At 37.0% G+C, this 13,513-nt stretch overlaps 1 protein-coding gene across 1 annotated transcript; it reads left to right on the top strand.

Annotated features, from left to right (window-relative positions):
* The first annotated feature begins 1,852 nt into the window (after positions 1–1,852).
* Positions 1,853–2,893, top strand: LOC137401923 (uncharacterized). The gene is made up of 2 exons (XM_068088396.1): positions 1,853–2,059; positions 2,144–2,893. Exons 1-2 carry the CDS (start codon positions 1,853–1,855, stop codon positions 2,891–2,893), a joined length of 957 nt encoding a protein of 318 aa, XP_067944497.1.
* The last annotated feature ends 10,620 nt before the right edge of the window (positions 2,894–13,513 follow it).

Genomic DNA, 13,513 nt, shown 5'->3' on the forward strand with positions numbered 1-13,513 from the left:
CCCATTGCAGGGGAGAGATATAAACATAACTTTTTCCTTTCATTATTGCTGTTTGTTGTATATAATAACACCCAGTACATTACAGCTACCATTGCAGTTCTCTTATTGCACTGCAGTGCCATTCGACTGCTAATATTGCATTTCTCAACCGGTAGTACCCTTTCTTTTTCAATTATCACTTTGGTAGTTGGCTGTACATACCTGCCAACTCTCACGCATTGGGCGTGAGACTCACGCAATCACCCCAAAGAAAAAATGAAAATGTGCGAGATTCTTGCCTCAATGTACACAATTTTATATATACTATCATTGATACATCAATTGCCCCAAATCTCATACATTGCCCCACTCTTGGGTTGGCAGGTCTGTGGCTGTATGACAGGGGAATTTCTAGTATATAAATTAAATTAAAAAAAATAAATATAACAAAATATGAATACAAGTTATTTTTGCCTCAACTAGAGCTGTTAAAATAATTGGCTAATTTAAATCTTTATCCCATCCCCACGAACTATTTTATTAGGTTTACTCTATTTACTAAGTTGTGCAATCTGCTCTTTTTTAGACTGTTCAAAAATGGTATTCCAACAAAATTATTCGAAACCTAGAGCAACCAACTAGGCTTACAATGATGAAGCAATGTTTCTTTTTACATTGTACCTAGGATTCTCCAATTCCAATCAAATTAGTTTGGGCTGTCATCGTACTGGTAAACTTATACTTACTTACTGTTGAGCCTAAACTTGTGTATAGTTATATTTATACAAATAGATGCCAGTTAAAAAGTATTAGTACGTATTAACTACTGGCCCTCATAACTTGTGATAGTGTTCTTCATAGTTGGTTTGGAATGGCAGACGCGTGGCGAATATTTGTAGGTTTCAACGGGGCCGTCAGCGCATTTGTCGTAAAAAGCTCAAATGGAGTCGCTTGTAATAGCTTATTTGTCGAGAACTCGTTCGAAAAAAAATAATACAGGACATACACATGTATTTGCTGATCATCATAATAGATTATTTTCTTTGAGTGCTTTATCAGAACATAGACGTAAATCTTACTAGAGGAATGTCCTCCCTCGCTCCCCGTACACGGTAGACATTGCTACTGATAAAATAGTGTGACTCAAAACCTACCGGAAATTTATTTACCTACCCACTTGGAACTTGTCATTCATAATTCATAATTGACATCTGATGTAGTAAATAAACACAGCTGCGAGCAATTACAACTTGAGTTTCGTCTAATAGTTTCCAAAAATAGCAATATAGACTTTGCGGTGGTATGACACGATGCGTTGGGCAAACATGTTATGTTCGCCAACTGTTATGTTCGCAAAACTGTTATGGAACTAAGGGTACATAATCGCGAGCTCATTATCTTTTATTACTGCGCTTTTGCACTTCCAAAATTACAGCTAGCTACGTGCGAGCCATGTATCCCAAGAAGCATCTGCACCTGTTGTCTGTGAGACTACATGTATGTGTTTAATTAATATTGTAACCAATTTTCAGTAGTTATGAATGTTCAACAACATACTTTATCCGCAGGGTTATACTATATTGTCGGTGTTTTGCTATCGCGTCAATGTTGTTATATTAGTTAGTCTTGTTTATGTATCTATTATTGGTTTCCCAGGCTAGGTTTCCGCCAGGGAGTCGCCATCTTGATATTATTTTTTCAGTCACTTGTCTGTTGCAAATAAAGCTGGACTTACATGCATCTTATTACATAAATGATATAACATGGTGTCAGGACTTTGAACCACGCATTTGCCGTTTTTGTTATCTGCACTGTGAATTGACTTCATTTCGACGGGAATATTAAAGAAGATTGCGGCTAGTATCATATCGGAATGGCGGAGGCCGATGCTGCACGCCCCCCGCCGTTGAGGATAAAAGTTGACACTCCTAGACATTTGGATTTTGTTAATGCCTCCACGCAGTGGACAGAGTGGTTAAAAAGGTTTCAGCGGTTTAGGAACATTGGTGGCTTAGCAGAACAGTCTAATGCAGTGCAGATCGATTCTTTGCTCTATATAATGGGTCCGGAAAGTGAGGATGTATAGGCACAGCTGCAATTTACGGGAGATGAAGCGGACAGAACATTTAAAGCATTAGTGGATGCCTTCACTGCTTACTTTCAGCCACGCAGAAATGTTCTCAATTACAGGACACAGTTTTACAACCGTAAGCAGAGTGCTGATGAGTCGGCTGAAGAGTACATTCACATCGTTCACACTTTGGCAGTTAAGTGTCAATTTGATGCAGGATTGACACAAAATGATATGGTCAAGGACCGACTACTCTTTGGTATGTTTGATACTTTGCTTAGTTCTGAGCTACAGCTTGGTGAAGACGTAACACTAGATGCTGTTATATCTAAGATGCGCGCTAAAGAGGCAATAGTGAAACAAATGCAACTCGAAACGAAAGTGGCTGCAGTTAAATTAACCGGTACTGCTAAAAGTAATCAGAAACAAACACGCATGATATGGGACTGCAAATATTGTGGAGGTTCTCATCCGCCACGTTCATGTCCAGCTTTTGGAAAGAAGTGCAACAAATGCTCCAAAGCTAATGACTTCGAACGTGTGTGTAAGCAGAGCAGAGCTCAGGCTGCCGAGGTAACCGCGAATGATACAGCTAAAAGTGAAGACTCGGATTTCTTCATTCATACACCAAACTTACATGCCGATGCTGTTAGCAATGACACTAAAACCATTTATGTTGATAGGTTTGATTCTGCTATTATTACTCATGTTTTTAGTATCACTAATGAATGGTTGGAAGATCTTGTTGTGAATGGTCAGGTGTTAAAAGCGAAAATAGACACTGGTGCTCAGGCAAATATTATCACATCTAATGAACTTCAACGGGTTGCCCAAATTCTGTGATTAATCCTAATCGCACGAGGTTGACTGCCTACTCGGGACATGTTCTGCCTGTTGTAGGTGTGAGTGAGATGGAGGTATCATACAAGGGACAAAAGCATTCTCTTAGCTTTCACATACTGAAAGGGGAACGAACAGCACATACTTTGATTGGATTGCCGTCCATAAAACGACTGGGCCTTCTTAGTGTCTCTGTGGTAGGTTCAGTAAATTCTGATACTGTAGGTAGTAAAGGTAAGTGTAGGATAGCCGGTCAGTTCCCAGATGTCTTTGAAGGTTTTGTTAAGTTGAACATTACACATAGTATTATACTCAAACCAAATGCAGAGCCATATTCTTGCCCACCAAGGTCGGTATCGCATGCACTCAAAGCCAAACTGAAATCTGAGTTAGAGCGATTGGTGTCATTGGGAATCATTGCTGAATGTAAAGAACCAAGTGAATGGGTCAATCAAATAGTGTCAGTCCTAAAACCTGATGGATCACTCCGGATATGTCTTGACCCACAACAGCTCAATGCAGTGACTATCAGAGACAGATATGTTTTACCAACTATCAGTGACATATACGCAAGGTTATCTGGCTCCATAATTTATACTACTTTGGACGCACAACCAGGATTAAACCAAATACCAATTGATGAACAGTCCTCCAAACTAACAACATTCATGACACCTTTTGGTCGCTTTAGGTACCTACGTTTGCCATTTAGTCTCATATCCGCACCGGAGTTCTTTCATAGGACTATGGTGGACATAGTAGGGGATATACCAGGGGTGGAAGTATACATTGATGATGTATTGATACATGGCACTACAGAAAAAGAGCATGATGAGAGACTTAAAGAAGTTCTCACTCGATTCCGAGCAGCTGGTTTGAAATTAAATGCAAAGAAATGTCAGTTTAGGGCTCAAAGTGTGAAATTCTTGGGTAATATTTTGTCCAAAGATGGTATCCGGCCATTTCCAGACAAAGTTCGAGCAATACAGAATGCTAAGACGCCCAGCAATAAGTCAGAAATTCGTTCATTTCTTGGTTTGGTGACGTACCTGGCTAAGTTTTGTCCAAATTTGTCACAGTGCACAAATCCCTTACGACAATTGGGTAAAGATGGGGTGGATTTTTGTTGGGAGTCTGCTTAGGAGCAAGCATTTCAAAAGGTGAAAAGTTTGGTCACAAACGCACCAGTATTGGCACTCTATGATCCTAAAGTTGATGTAACTGTGAATGTAGATGCAAGCTCGCATAGTTTAGATGCAGTACTCATGCAAAAGGGACAGCCAATAGAATTTGCAGCACAATCGCTAACTTCGACACAATGTTTGTATGCTCAAGTGGAAAAAGAAATGCTAGCCATTCATTTCAGGCTTACACGTTTCCATCAGTATGTATATGGGCGAGAAGTGATTGTCGAATCTGATCATCAGCCTTTAGTTAAAATTAGCAGGAAACCCCTCAGTGACTTAACACCCAGACTTCAACGAATGCGCATGCAAATTCAGCACTACCAATACCAAGTAGTACATGTACCAAGCAAGCAAATGTTTGTATCAGATTACCTCTCAAGGTCTTGCAAGGCAAAAACGCATGAAGTAGACTTGAATTTAGATGATCCTATGCCTCAAATCTGTGCGCTCAGAGTTCGTGATGCAACTGATGTTGATGCTTACAAAGAAGCTACTGCTAGTGATGATACATTGAAAATAGTAATGCACTATACCAAGACAGGCTGGCCAAACCAGAAGCGATTGTGTCATGCATTGGCTAAACCTTACTGGAAATTTCAGAGTGAAATCAGTGATTGCAATGATTTGCTGTTTTATGGTAGCCGGCTTGTGGTCCCTTATGAAAAGCAACAGGAGGTACTTTATCAGCTGCATGCTAGTCATTTGGGTATTACAAAAATGCAGCAGCGTGCAAGAGTAGCTGTGTTTTGGCCTGGCATGAACCAAAGAATAGAAGACAAGATCATTTCATGTAGCGTATGCAAAGCTCATGAGAAGTCCCAGGATAGTGCACCTCTCATACCCAGTGAAATTCCAGATTACCCTTGGCAAATCATAGGCAGTGATCTTTTCCAGTTAGATGGTGGCCACTACTTGCTGAATGTGGATTACTACTCCAAATGGGTAAATGTCACAAACTTGGGTGAGTTGTCAAGTAAAGCGCTAATAGAAGAATTCAAAAAACAGTTTGCAGATTACGGAAGGCCAAACATCATCCGATCAGATAATGGACCGCAGTACAGTTTATGTGAATTCCAACAATTTGTCGAGCGATTTGCAATAGATCATGTAACTTCCTCACCTGGATATCCTAGATCAAACGGACAGGTCGAACGGTCAGTTCAGACTGTTAAACAGTTGATGATTAAAGCAGAGGAAGATGGAAAATGTTTTTGGAATTCCCGACAGCTTTGCCGCAATACCCCTCTAGCAGGAGACCTGCCATCACCTGCACAATTGTTGCAGGGTAGGTCATTGTTTGATGGCATTCCAGTACAAAAGCAGTGCTTGTTTCCTAGGGCCTATGATAGAAATCAGGTTATTGCAGAGACAAAGGAAAGTTAAGAGAGGAAAGCAAAGTTAGTGCAGAGACAATGTGCAATGAAAAACTATCATGATGTGAAAACAGTGCCGGAACATGAGATACTAACAGAAGGGCAGCAGGTAAGATTTAAGTCTTTAAAGGGTAACTGGGAGAAGGCAGTGGTGATAGGACACCATGACAGCTACAGGTCATACTCCATAAAGAATCCAGCAACAAGTATGGTCATAAGACGTAATAGAGAACAGTTAAAGCCTGATAATTCAATGCCTAGCTCTGTTACTTTAGTTCAGCCAAATTCATTAGAACCTAGTCAGGTAGGTAATCAGACCACAGACACTAGCCCAAAAGTGATACCAACTCAAAACATTTCACCAAATCCTGTTCCCCTTCCAGTTGCTGGAGGGCCTCGTCCTGGTGATGCTACCTCTCCCACACCGCAACAGGCTACTACCAGTGGGCGGACTCCAGTGCGACGCACCAGATTAGGCAGAACAATAAGGCTTCCTGTTAGGTACAGAGATGAGTGACATAAAAAAACATGGATTGTGTTTTATTTGCCAGAATTTCATGGCATTTCCCTAGATTGTTTCATAGTTTTTTTTATAGATCGCTTTATAACTCATGTTACAGCATTTCCTTTTCAATTGTAATGCGTTATTATCTTCTCTTGCTTGCTCTCATAATACTCATTACTACATACACTATGCAACTACTCACAATCAACATTACTTGTAGCTGTTTGTGAACCTGAGCACCTGTGCTTTCATTGGTAACATTTTGGGTTTAATTTATGTTCACGAAAGGGAGATCTTATATTAGTTAGTCTTGTTTATGTATCTATTATTGGTTTCCCAGGCTAGGTTTCCACCAGGGAGTCGCCATCTTGATATTATTTTTCAGTCACTTGTCTGATGCCAATAAAGCTGGACTTACATGTACATGCATCTTATTACATAAATGATATAACAAATGTAAGCTCGTCAGATCTTTTATTATCGTCATCATTATAATTGGATTTTCGCGCCACTTGGCGAGCGTAAGAGTGTGGGAACATATATATTGGTAATTAAAAACCCGTTTTTAAAAAAAATTTGTTTTGGTGTGTTTACTGTAGTATTATTGCGTTTGGCGATTCAGTTGCTAAATGTAGACTTGAAGAATTGCAGTTCCACTCGAAGTTTATTAGTGTTAACTTGTACAAAGAATGACTGCCGATTTCATTGGCAAAAACACGTAGCACGATATAGGCAAGGAAGACAACCCTTAGCGTAAAGCCAGCCTGGTTACACTACATAAGGTTTTGCATAAAGATCTGTGTGTGAAATTGTTGATGTAGTGCAAACGTTTTGCATGTTTGCACAAGTACTTGGTGCTTCCAAGCTTTTATAAAATGAAAAATGTGGATTGTAGTTTCACAATCAGCGTCCATAAGTGGCTTCATGTGCATAGTTGATGCATGAGAGAAAATAAATTAAAAACTGGTTAATATCGCTAGCAATACATGCATTGCGAATGGTGGCGGTAAAAAGCAAGAGAGAAGTCTGTAGTTCAAACAACACGACATCTCATTTACTCTTCGATTACACTCAACAGAAATTAGACATCTAATAACCTAGAAACAGGAAGGTTTAGCACTCAAAACATCCAATAGTACACAACTTTTAAAAATCGATGACTGGCTGAAATGGAAGTTCATTGCAGATTTTCGTATACCAAAATTTTATGTATAGATGTAGCGGCTGCAATGAAAGAATATGTCTAAGATGAACTTTTTACCTTGCTGTTGAATGGGCGCAATTGTGTTTGGGCAATTGCAATTATTAAGGCATTGATACTTCCTTTGTTTGTAACCAGTCCAGTGGAGAGGTTAAAATTTCTTTAATGGTTGTCTTGCAACAAAATTCACATTACAGTTATTTGATGTCAATTATTCGCCATGTCTCACTTTGTTGTGATGTAGGTGCCACATATGTGGGAATGTGATTACAAGCTGTTAAAAGCTAAAAAACGAACAGTTAATCGCAGCCGCACGAGCCCGCCATAGTTTGGATTCTCTTTCCAAAATGGCTCAAATGTGACGTAGATGTGTTAGATGGTTTCTGTTTACACTTTCATGCAACCTTATTCGTCGAAATATTTTCACAAATATGCTTCACGCATTCAATAAAATCATGTCTATTGTTCTTACGCGTCTGTTTTATCATCATTGTAAATGCTGTCACTTTTAGCAGTGATATCTTATAACTTGCCTTAAAAATTCATTTAATTTTATAGCCTTGTCTTGATGGAGTACATATCATTGCCTGATAATCATGATGAGCCTGTTGGTCACCTGTGATAATCACAAATTGCTGCAAAAATTATTTTCAAAGTATTGGGTCACATGATCAGATTACGGCTTGTCAGTTAGACCAGGCTGAAACCAAACTGTAAAGTAGAGAGCATCAATGTTTGATACATAGATATATTGCAAACACTTTCGGTAAAACCCAAACTGTTTGCCATAAACTGGTGCTACGATGAGTTTTATATTGAGGTTTTTATTGGGATTTCAATTCTCGTGAGAACATCACGTGACAAGACAATAACCAAATTTCATTGCTACGTCATCGAAATAAAGAGATTCAAATCTATGGTGGCTTTTCGTTTTTGAGCTTTTAAGAGCTTGTAATCACATTTCTAGACATTTGGCACCTACAACACAACAGAGTAAGACATGGTGAATCTTTTGATACCAAATAACTGTAATGTGAATTTTGTTGCAAGACAATCTTTAAATGATAATTTACAGCTGCCGCTACAATTCAAATTTTGATACATTACGTGCTACGGTATACGGCAGTTAATGCCCGTTATGACCTTTTAAAAATATGTGTACAGTTGGAAAACTCAGTATGATAGTGTGATTGTTGTAATATCCCCTTCTTATATATTTAGTACTATACATATACATGTATATCTATATATCTGATCTATTAATATAGGCCAATAATCTGGTCAGTTTTTGATCTTCCTTTAAAATGGCCAAAAGGAACATCATTATGGTGAGACATTGTTTGACATGTGCAAACATTTTGGTGTATAAAATGTAGCCTTTGTATAACATATTAAACTTGTATATAATATATTAAGTGAATGCCCTTCACATTACCTTGCATTACACTTGACATTACAATGCCTACATTACATTACATACTACATTACCCTTGCACTATACTACCTACAACTGTTTATAAGTTGCTTTTGTTACTCCTGCTACTCTGTGCATTCCTCTGGTGAGGCTGAGAGCCCAGCATGAGGTGCGATGTCGTTAGGCATATTATAACCGATGTAATGAATATATTCATTATTATTGATTGTTATGTTCAGTTGAAGGCAAAGTTTAATAGGTAAGCTCATGGTCTCTAGAACTAGAAGTGCCAAGATCCAATCCATTGTGAAACAGAATTTTTTGTCCTTAAAATTTTATCTCTATAGCATGACAGACAGGCTATCGCATTTATATATTTTACCTAAATGCTCAATGGCGTTGAAGGGCTAATAAAACAACTACGCAATGAATTTGAGTGATTTGCCCGGTAAGCCAGCGAAGGTAAACTTGTCTTCACTAAAACAATTATTGTATTGGCAGACAACTTAATAATAGTTATGTTTTGCATAACTATAATGAACTGTTTAGTTAATGAGCTTCAAGCTTGATTATTTTTACGGATGCCATGAAAATGCTAGCAGGCAATAAAAGCTTGGCTATCGAATTGTAGTGGATTAGATTGCTCGTCTGTATACAGGGAGAATCTGAGATCAAATCATTTGTGAGGCAGATCTTTTTATTCCTAAATTTTAAATGCAATAACTGGGCTGGCGAGGGTATATAAATATACACTCTTGCAGAACTATGATCAGGCACATTTCATCTAGGTTGTTCAGCTAGCTCTATCATCATCAGCTCATCAATATTCTCCTGAATATGTTATGAATAAGTCAAGTATGTTAGTTTCCAACACATTCACAACCCCAAACACTAGTTTCCATTTCAGTCGGTGCCTGTGCCACTCCCTATTCATTGGAATGATGTCATTCCCATAAGCCAAAGCTTTCCACAAGCTATTTGCAGTGTTCATGCAGTCACAACCAGCCAAGCTATGTTCAATAATTGTAATATTGTATGCAAGCTTTAAGATCAAAACGATTCAGTTGAAACCTCAAGTTGAGCTGGTTGTTTTGGGAGATGTCAAAACACTTGTCAAACAATATTTTTGTGTTCTTTAGTAGTTGTGGTTTTGTTGTCTCATTCTTCACTCATCAGTTTTAATCTTGACTGTGAGTTTTCATGCTCCTAAAGTCTGATGAGATGAAAGGAGAAACATATCAGTTTATTTTCTAGTCTCAGATTTCCATTGCTTTCTATTATTCAGTTGTCTTCTCTTTATCATCTATTTAGTAAGTTTACCCTGTTCTACTTTTAGACTATCAACACAATAGTCCACGATTGTGGTGTTAAGTCATATGACAGAAACAACAAGTCATCTTATTTGTGTTTGTACTCCTATTTTCAAATTTCAAATTTTCAACTTTTCATTCATTTCAAGCATCTACATACATCTGCGCTCGATGTTTACATTCTCAGTGCTGGTGCTTGATGCTGCCAGCCATATTATAAAATCAGAGCAAACCATGAACTGATGACTAAGTTTATGCTGACTGTCATTGTAACAGTTTATTTCTATAATATGCTCAAAGTTCAAGTTTAATCTGTCCCTTTGGTTGATTACAACCTCCAATATGACAGCTGACATCAAAAAGGTCTTTTCATTCTACTGTTTTTATATTCAGGAGTTATGCGCTCTTCTATGATAAAATAACCTGATTGTTCAGCCTCATTAACTAACAGATGGAATGGAACAATAGTGCAAGAATATCTATCATATATTAGGGATACTTGATATTCTATTACATAGACCTGCACATGTCTGTAAATTGGGAGTTACACTCTCTATATGCATATTGCTCTAATGATTGGGAAATGATCAGTTAGTGACTCTAATAAGAGCATTTGTCACATTCATCAACCATGAATCTTCTATAACAAGCATTTCATTATCATAGCATTTCAGCCTTACCTATTTACAGAGATTTGTCATTTGCTCATGACATGTCATTGCTAATATTTATTTTTAAAGAGATTTACTTCTCCACCCCCCCCCCCAAGACTTGCTTATCTCAACCCATCATTTACCTTGATCATTACAACTAGCTACCATATTTCTTGTGTAGCCTTCTTGTTACCTTTTGTGCTGTTCCCTTCCCGGTTACTCGCTTATTCTGGCAGTTATATTGTCAGGCCAGATAGGTAAGTGGTTGGCTCCAGTTTCAGCATCCCAGTACTTCCGTTAGAGAAGGCTTAGTCCAATGGCCTCATGTCCAATAGAAAGCAAGTGTAAGAAATGTTTTAACTCTTTCAGATTTTTTTCGCTTCAAAGATTCTCATTGGGTTAATTTTTTATTTTTAATTTTGTGTATTAAAATATACCGTAAAACCTTTAATTGAATGGCATGGCGCTCTATTTTCCAACCATTTTTTTACCGTGGCGATCAATTAAAGGCGGCATTCAAATAGAGACAGGCAGTGTGTTTTTTCAAATGGCTCGTCAGAATTCTCGGAAGATAAATCTAGCCATATTACTGGTGAAGCAAATGTCACCTATATTGGGCTCTCTATTCCGGTGGAGCAATATGAAACTTTTCGGATCCAATAAATCTGCTAACTTGCATAACTTACCAAAGATCTCTTAATAAATATGCATCGAGAAACCAAGAATGATCTCTACCAGTTGATATATATTGCTTGCAATGGACCTGTGATTATATTATAGCCTAGGGATGACCAAATGATTTTGGCCATTATCCGTTACAGACAATTCTGGCAAATGAAAGATCCACAACAATCTGAAGATGTGTATTTTTCTTTTTTATCATGCATAAACATGAAAGTAGTTATCTACATCTTAAACAAGGCGTCAAATATGATTTTAGAAATTTTTGCTTGTATACATAATGACTACAAATCAGTGAATATATGTGCTTCAGTAAATATGTCTGATATTAGTGAGAGAAATGAGGAGTGGGCTTTGACTTCACATTACTATCAGAACGCAGTTTTTTGCTACATACAGCGACTCCTAAAGTTTACGAAGATGAATATTTTACTTTTTATGAATGAATTACTTTTTACAAAAATCATTGATGAAAACAAGGAATTCACAAAAATTCTGATATAAGTTTACAAAAAACATTTTTAAAGCAAATTAAAGAAATTACTTCCAAAGATCCGAATCTGGATCTTGATTCGCCATTTGGCCATAGCTGTTATTGCCTGTGTCCTTTTTTGCATTTTGTTGGCCTTTTAAATTTGTATTTAATTTTAAATTTGAAGATATATTTTTATTTTATATGTATGTTTCACGGTGTTGCAAAAAAGCTCATTGCATTCATTGATATAGTTGCTACAGTTTGCGTCCAAAACTAGCTTTTTATGTTCAATAGAAGTTGAGTTATAGACATCAATCCAATGTAAGCCGTGTTAAGATAGCCACAAGGATGCTATTAAATAATAGGCTATTAATCTTCATATTTAGAAGTTATACAAGACAATCTATTAAACGATACAAATGTACATGTATATCCATGAACAAGTGACATAAATGAACTTTACAGAAACAGATTTTATCGTTATTTAACAATGAATCGTTTACAACATCAATGATTATTATTAATGTAAACAATTATGAATTAACTTATTATCATTACAATTATGTGGAGGCTTTTTTCTACCGAACACTTGATATTATGGGTTCAAAAATGTCAAAGATAGTCAAAGCTGCGGTCAAATGCAGGTTACGTTCAATAGAGGGTTGCTATTTATTTATCAACCCTTTTCTCATATATAGTTACGGCCAAATAGAAGTGGTGTTCAAATAGAGGGGCATTCAATTGGAGGTTTTACGGTATGTCAGATTTGAATTCTTTTATGTTATATAGAGAGTATTATTTTAAGATATGAAGGCACTTTTATGTATTACTAGGCAAAGCATCTAGAGATGTTAACAAAATTATCCCTCGCTACTTTTGGTCTCCCGTTTAACCCACTCAGGCCTGTTCCCGGTTACTACGGGTTGAATTTTGATTCACTCTATTGCTTAGTTGTTTAGGTACATTGGTCTTATTCATTCGCCAAACAAAGTTTAAGAGCCTTGGCATCAATTTGATACCAAATATGTGATTGTTGAATAGATTTTTAACTAACAAATTACGTGATAGATATCAACTGTTTTGAAAATCTTTTGATCACCATTTTGAGAAAAGTTTATCCGAGCGATGGCAAAAATTTTTAAGTGATTAAAAATTACTACAGACGTGGTAAATAGCTCAGGGGAAAAAATAGCAACGAAAGTGATGTTCAAGAAGAAAATGAGAACTTTCTGATGGAAGAAGGCAAGTTTTATGTGGCTATTTATATAATTTTACCGACAAAAAACGATGAAAAGCCGAAGCTTTTCTTGTGAATTTCAAACAAACTTTGTTCTAACAGTGCAATATATGGATTTTTTCATGATACACGTGATTATAACATTTTCAATCCAAATCAATTTAGATTCTTCTTGAAGCATGAACTCATCACTCTACTACCCCATAATAAATAATAATTTTATGATTTCCTTGTAGGACTACAAGATAACTAAAATTTCTTATTTCTTTTATATCCAATTATTCAACCCATAGTTAGTCAAGCATAATTATAGTTCTCAACCTCAACATCTACTATAAACTAGCCCCAACCACTAGGCTCTAATATTGGTTGATAGGGGACTCTTACCACAGTAATCATCTTCATGACTTTCTGTGTTTATAACTACAGTATCAAAAAATATTTGCAATTTGTATTACCAGTTTTTAGCTGCAGTAGACTACTTATTTTTCAATTTTTATCAGGTATTTACCATGAAAAGCTACTAAAGCACAATTTTTTCTAGGCTGTACGAGAAGTTTGAAAGCAAATAGGTTGCTGTCTACCGA

The sequence above is a fragment of the Watersipora subatra genome, chromosome 8 (genome assembly GCF_963576615.1).
Source record: "Watersipora subatra chromosome 8, tzWatSuba1.1, whole genome shotgun sequence".
NCBI classification, from domain to species: Eukaryota; Metazoa; Bryozoa; class Gymnolaemata; order Cheilostomatida; family Watersiporidae; genus Watersipora; species Watersipora subatra.